This window comes from Hevea brasiliensis, chromosome 2 (assembly GCF_030052815.1).
Source record: "Hevea brasiliensis isolate MT/VB/25A 57/8 chromosome 2, ASM3005281v1, whole genome shotgun sequence".
In the NCBI taxonomy this organism is placed as follows: domain Eukaryota; kingdom Viridiplantae; phylum Streptophyta; class Magnoliopsida; order Malpighiales; family Euphorbiaceae; genus Hevea; species Hevea brasiliensis.
The window spans coordinates 82,459,606-82,466,260 of NC_079494.1; the positions used below are offsets into that span (position 1 = coordinate 82,459,606).

General features: G+C 31.9%; 1 protein-coding gene across 3 annotated transcripts; it reads left to right on the top strand.

Annotated features, from left to right (window-relative positions):
• The first annotated feature begins 1,603 nt into the window (after positions 1-1,603).
• LOC110664926 (uncharacterized) lies at positions 1,604-3,209 on the top strand. Of its 3 annotated transcripts, none has more exons than XM_021824827.2 (2): positions 1,604-1,884; positions 2,338-3,209. In XM_021824827.2, the coding sequence occupies exon 2, from the start codon at positions 2,359-2,361 to the stop codon at positions 3,010-3,012; it is 654 nt and encodes a 217-aa protein (XP_021680519.1). In that variant the 5' UTR covers positions 1,604-1,884; positions 2,338-2,358; the 3' UTR covers positions 3,013-3,209. The 3 variants fall into 3 exon arrangements, with proteins under 3 accessions (XP_021680519.1, XP_021680518.1, XP_057991831.1); XM_021824826.2 differs by having other exon boundaries at positions 1,606-1,884; positions 2,312-3,209; XM_058135848.1 differs by lacking the exon at positions 1,604-1,884 and having other exon boundaries at positions 2,305-3,209.
• Positions 3,210-6,655: the final 3,446 nt, after the last annotated feature.

The following is a 6,655-nucleotide window of genomic DNA, read 5'->3' on the forward strand; positions in this document are numbered from 1 at the left end:
TTTAATTTTTCTTTGATCTTTCTAATGATATCTATCCTTCAATAAGGTTCTATTTATGTCCTAAAAATGTTTCCCAGGGTTCCCCGCAGTCCAGGGTTAGTCAACGGTCCACGCCGTGACTTCCCGGTGCGGTCACCCATCGCTAGGTTTCCCGGCTCACTTACTCGGTTACATTTCTTTGCTATGATTTTTCCTTTGTTTTTCTTTTCTTGTATTTCATTATTTTATGTCTCCTCACTCATATTGAAGTACGGTTCTAGGCATCCTAGCTGTCCGGACAACACTAGTCACCAGAGCAGTAGAACGCACTACCGAACTTTGGGGTGTTACAACTGATATGGTCAGATGGGAAGCATGAGGTCAAGAGTCCTCTTGTGGTTAAATAAAAGTAGATCATCAATTGAGAGAAGTTCTTGCTTTATATATCGAGATATATGTACCAATCTGATAAAGTTTTTCATTCTTCAATTATATTATTTATCTTATTAATATGATAAAGATCTTTCAGTTTTAAATTATATTAATATATATCATATATTTTTTGTTAAATTTCTATCTTCTTTTTATCAGAGAGAGGAAAGTTCAATGATAATTTCAAGCATTTTCTATTGATCTGCTATAATAAAAAAGCTTTTCCATGACTTTTTTTATTGCATGCTTGGCTACATATTCAATAATTTCGCAAGCATTTACAGTTTTCTTTCCTATTAACACGTTTTCTTTCTTTTTTTTTTTAAGAAAAAAATCATAGTCTATTTGAATCATATTTTAAATTAGCAAACAACAATTAAAACTTTTATTATTGATGAATTGAATTTTTTTTATATTTTTATAAGATTTTAATGTATGCAGTTTTTTAATTAATAGGAAAAAGAGTGAGAAAAAAAAGAATAAATTCTTAAGAAGTTTTAGAATTGAAAGGAAAAAAAGAAGTTATATTTAACATTAATAGAGTATGTCGTGAAAATTTTAAAAATATCAAGATTTATTTAGAAAATTACTTCCTTAAAATCATTTAAAAAATACAAAATTTACTATTGGAGACGTAACACAAATTGTGCTGCCTAAATTTAAGTAAAAGTTATTAAAATATTTTAATTTATTATTTAATAAAAATATGAAAGTTTCTTGTTGTATTTATTTATCTTTTATTCTCTTATTTAAATTTGGAAGAAAATATTAGAGTTCGCTGCATATTGATAAAAGAAGATGTGAAAAAAAAAAGCATATTTATGAAAAAAAAAAAAGTATTTTTCAAATTAACCAACAAATATGTGCTTAATTAATTAGGATTGTGAAAATTTTAGTTTATATTGAAAATATCGAATATAATTATGGTAATTATTTTAATTTAACTCATTTTATTTTTATTTTATTTATTTTTATTAAATTATATTTAATTATTCTTTCAAATAATTATTGATAAAATAAAATTTAATTAGCGGAAAATTTTACAAAGTTATAAAATCCTTTTAATTAAATTTAATTATTTAATTATCTAAAAAAATAAAAAATATAAATCGAATTGATATTATAATTGTAAATAATTAAATAATAAATATAAATAATTAAAAATTATATTATTATACATCCGCATAAAATGCTGTAGTTTGGATCAACGGCCTTCATCCAAAAGAAAACCCTAACCTCTCACCATCTCTCAAAGCCGCTAGGCTCAATCCTTCGTTGCAGCCTCAATAGACTGCTCACCCAACCCCCTCTGTTCTCTACTTCTCTTCATCTCCGGTCCCCCTCGCCTAAGTCGATCTCCTTTGAGGCTCTCTCTTTCCTTCTTCTCACTCTGTCAGAGACGGGAAACTACTCGATTGCTTACTTTTACCTCCGTCTCTGGTCTCTTCCGTTCTCAGCTTAGCTCTCTCCAAGGTAAGCAATTGATAGGATTGAAATTTTTTTTTTCTTTTTTCTTTTTTAATAATAATTTATGAACATGTAAATTTTGATGGCTTGGTGAATCCTGAATTTTTCTATTAACTGTGAAGGATTGATATGCTTTAATCTTTATTGCGTTGAAAGTGTCGTGAATTCAAGCCCTTTCTTTTTCTTTTCTTTTTAATTAGATACCAATTTAGTGGATGAATCTAAACTTTGAAAGCGAAGTCTTTGATACCAATTTGTGTTTTTTTCTATTTGGTTTTTGATGCAAGAAAAGAGAATGGATATTTTTTATACTTTCTATTTTATGTTATGGGATTATTCGTTTTCATATTGGAATTGATGCTGTTGTTGGAGCAATTTGGATGGTTGAATCTAGTGAATATATCATCAAATATCAAATCTTTTGTAATGGCAGAACTTGGTGGTTTGATCATAATGCAGTCTGGTGAAGCCCCTGCTTCAATGGAAGTAGAAACAAGTTCAAATGGACTGGGAACACATATTGGGTCTTTTCTACTGCCACCTAAGCCGAAGTTTGAGCCTCTGAAGGCTCATGAGATGTCTGATGGTCGAGTTCAGTTCAGGAAGGTCTCAGTTCCACCACATAGGTATTCACCACTCAAGAAAGCATGGATGGAAATCTACACTCCAATATATGAGCAGATGAAGATTGATATCCGAATGAACCTCAAGGCTAGAAAGGTTGAATTGAAAACCAGATCAGATACACCTGATGTTAGTAACCTGCAGAAGTGTACAGATTTTGTACATGCTTTTATGCTAGGTTTCGATGTTATAGATGCTATTGCACTTTTGCGACTGGATGAGCTGTATGTGGAATCTTTCGAAATCAAAGATGTTAAAACCCTTAGAGGTGAGCACTTATCTCGTGCCATTGGAAGACTGTCGGGTAAAGGTGGCAAAACAAAGTTTGCTATTGAGAATGCTACGAAAACAAGGATTGTGATTGCTGACACCAAGATTCACATATTAGGATCTTTTCAAAACATTAAAATTGCAAGGGATTCCCTCTGCAGCCTCATTTTAGGGTCCCCTGCCGGAAAGGTATACTCAAAGCTTAGACAAGTTACTGCTAGATTGGCAGAGAGGTTTTAGTCATTTTAATTGCATTATTTTTTTGACTATTTAGCTTCATTTTGATAGGCAGAGAGGTTTTAATCATTTTAATTGCATTATTTTTTTGACTATTTAGCTTCATTTTGATGATCTGAGCTTGTCATGGTGAGCGGAAAGTTTGTGGTTGTAACTTGGCTTGAATTTTATATATCAGAGGCCTAGTTTCATTATAACTATATGAATATCACTAATTTTTGACATGTTAGTTATTGGTTATTCGCAGTTGATGATGGATTTTACTTGTCTAGTGCTGCCCTCTTCAATACCTTTGCTTATAAATTTTGCTTAAGCTTTTAGTGCTCACATTGCATCTGTTGAGGCCAATTTAATTTTGCAAGGACACTGGGCTTGATGGGCAGAATCAACCTGTCTATAAAATCAAACTTTTTACACATATGCTAGGATGGACTTGAATTGATGAATCACTTGGTTCTGATGCATAGTGCATTACTCTCTTTGATCTGCTATTGCTGAAGTAACGTGGTAGTAAATGAAGTCATAATTTTACAAGTAGAGTGAGCTCAACGTCTCACTATGGAGCCATTCTGGCCACTAACCTTCCCATCATTTCAAATGCTAATTTTCCATTTCCACGAATATCGATCAGGTTTTAATCACTAAGATCAAACCAAAATAAGTTCTCACAATTGAGAGAACCAAAAAAAAATAATAAATAAAAGAATTTAGTATTGTAGACATTGATCTCAACTTTCCCTGCAAATCAAAAGCCAGAATTATAAAAAACACAAATAGATCGGATCAATTTAGATCATAATAAATACGACGTGTTAAAACAGAGATGTGATCTATGAAACATTGAATCATACCCATGATTATGGAGTTAGAAAAGTACAAGTAGCTGCAAAGATGAACAATAAGGGAACAGTACGATAGGGGAGACCTTTGTAAGAGAAGGAAATTAAACTTGTTGCAATTTCAGCCAAAACGCAGACTTTTTTTGTCATGATATTAATCATGGCATACCTGTTACGACTCAATTTTTAAGCTGGACCTGCATTAGGACTTAGGTCGACATAAGATCCTCGAAACCCGTAGTAAGTCTAAACAGTTTACAACCCAATAACAAAGCCCAAAAAGGAAGGCCGGACACCAACAAAACGAACGGATAGAGTCCAACCATAAAATTGACAATCTAACGAAGAGAAAACTCACCCGACCTGTATCACAAATAAAACTATAATTGGAGAGTTCAACTCACTCTCATAAACCAAATCAACATCCAATATCAAAATGGGGAGCTCAATTAACCCTAAATCCAATATCACACAAGTACCATAAATCAAATACATTAGTTTTACAATACAAGAATATCATTATAGTCACTGCAGAGTTATAGATTTGAATAATAAAATTAACAACAAATACATTAACCATTTCAAGTTCCTTACGAGAAAGAAAGTAGGTTAACTCCAAAATAACGTCCACACCTGGGGAAAAATAATTGAACAAGGGTGAGCGTTTAACTCAAAGAGTTTAGATATTGATTATAATTATAATTTCTATAGCTATCTAAGACTGATACATTCCTAAGTATAAAATGCATACCAGGCACTTATATAACGCTCTTACTTTAGCTAGTCTGTATATCTTACTATTTCGATGACTAACGTCTGTCTAGACAGTCAGAATGTCTGGAACTATATTTGAACTAGAGTGAGGAGTGATAAATAAACCAAATAATAGTAAGAAAAATTAAGAAAAAATTTAAGCTATGAAATGCACTAATGTTAAATGAGTCGTAGCTTCAACAATGGGTAACCCTAACGGGAAGCAACTGTGAAGACAGTTGCAGACCCTAAACCCAAAGGAAAACCCTGTGAAATAATTTTTGGAACTCCAGTGAAAGATTACTAAGGCTTAGATGACAATTGAATGCCAAAAAAATGCTAAAAAAAATTTCTAAATCGGTACAAACAATTTTAACTCATTAAGCAAAACGAAGAGCATTTTGGTCATTTCATCTTCAGAGATGATTTTTGACCGATTTGTTCAATTGAGTAAGTGAGGTTTATATCATAAAATGTGAATAAATATTAATGAAAATTTAATTAAAAATAAGTAGAAAAGAGAGAAAAAGAAAAAGAAATTAAATTCTAATTATGACATAAGTCATATGTAAGCATGATGCAATAAAAATTTGTTAACCAATCACCATTCAACAAGCACTCATAAAAAGGATAAAAGGGGATAAAAACAAATAAAAATCAGCTCTTCTTCCTCCCTTCTTCAGCTAGCCGAACCTTCTCTCCCAAAAGCTTCCACCATTTTTGAATTTTCTAGCTTAAATTCTCTTCAATTCATACCATGTATTCTTACACCCCAAACACAAAAACTTGTCAATAGACTTTGAAGAAGAGATTGAAAGTAAAAAGAATTAGAAAATTTGAAGAGTTGGGGAACTTAGAAACCCATCAATTGAGGTTAGTGTCAATTTCTTCCTTCCTCTCTCTCTCTCTCTCTCTAATTTCTTTGTTATGACCATGAATTGAGTTAAAAATTATTGAAATTTAAACAAAATATGCATGTTTGGACCTCCCTTAATTTTCGGCAGCCATGAATTGACGATGGTCTTGATGAATTTTAATGGAATTAAAATGGTGTAGTGATGGTTTATAATGAGTATACAAGTATTAGAACTTTGATTTGTATGTGTGGAGCAAAATTGGAAATTTTGGGAATTAGAGTTTAAGCAAAATTTGGAGTTTTGTTGAATTGATGGTGAAGTGGTGTTCTGATGGTCAATTAGCGACCATTTGATAAAGTTTGACCTTAAAATGAAAGCAATTGTGGCATTGAATTGGGAATTAGAGATGCTGTCGTCTTGTGCTAGAAATTCTTGACTTGAGTCCAGTGGGTTTGGGCAGCCATAACTTGGCTTGTGTAGCTTCAATTGGTGTACGGCCAATTAGAGATGAAACTAGGGATATAATACCACATTTTTTATGAAGAGACTCTATCTAGAAAATCAACTTAGAATGACCTAAAATTTGTCTAAATCCGGGTAAATGAAATTCTAGACTTGGAAAATGATCAAATGAACAGTGTTTGTTCATATGGCCATAACTTTGTATAGAGAGGTCCAAATGACCTGATTCTTGAACCCTGGAAAGCTTAGACAATGTAGAACAACTTTCATGAAGAGCAGAAACTCAAATTCTGACTATAACCAATTCAAATTGCTAGCCAAAGTTAGGACACCAAAACTGCCAGAACCAAAATCAGCCTAGAAATCTGGGAATGGACCAATCCGGCAAGTTATGATAAAAATGCCATAACTTGAGCTACAAAACTCTAAATAAAGTGATTCAAAAAGAGAATTAAATAAGACACATTAAGGAACAACTTTTATGAAGAAAGTTTAGCCAAATTCTCATTGTAGATTGGTCCAATGGAACAGTAAACATAGGCAATAAAATCTGAAAATTTGAAATAACTTCTAATGAGCCTTGAATTGAGTTTGGCAATCAATGCCAACAAATGTAAAATCCAAAATGTGATATTATAGTATAATTAGGACTTGCATATCTATTAATTATGAAAAAGTCAATATTTTTGCATAAATAGTTAGGTGAATAGTAATCACCAAACATCAAATACAAAT

What these genes read in the sequence shown, in the direction of transcription:
- LOC110664926 (XM_058135848.1), top strand. Translation starts at nt 2,305, where the DNA reads ATGGCAGAACTTGGTGGTTTGATCATAATGCAGTCTGGTGAAGCCCCT.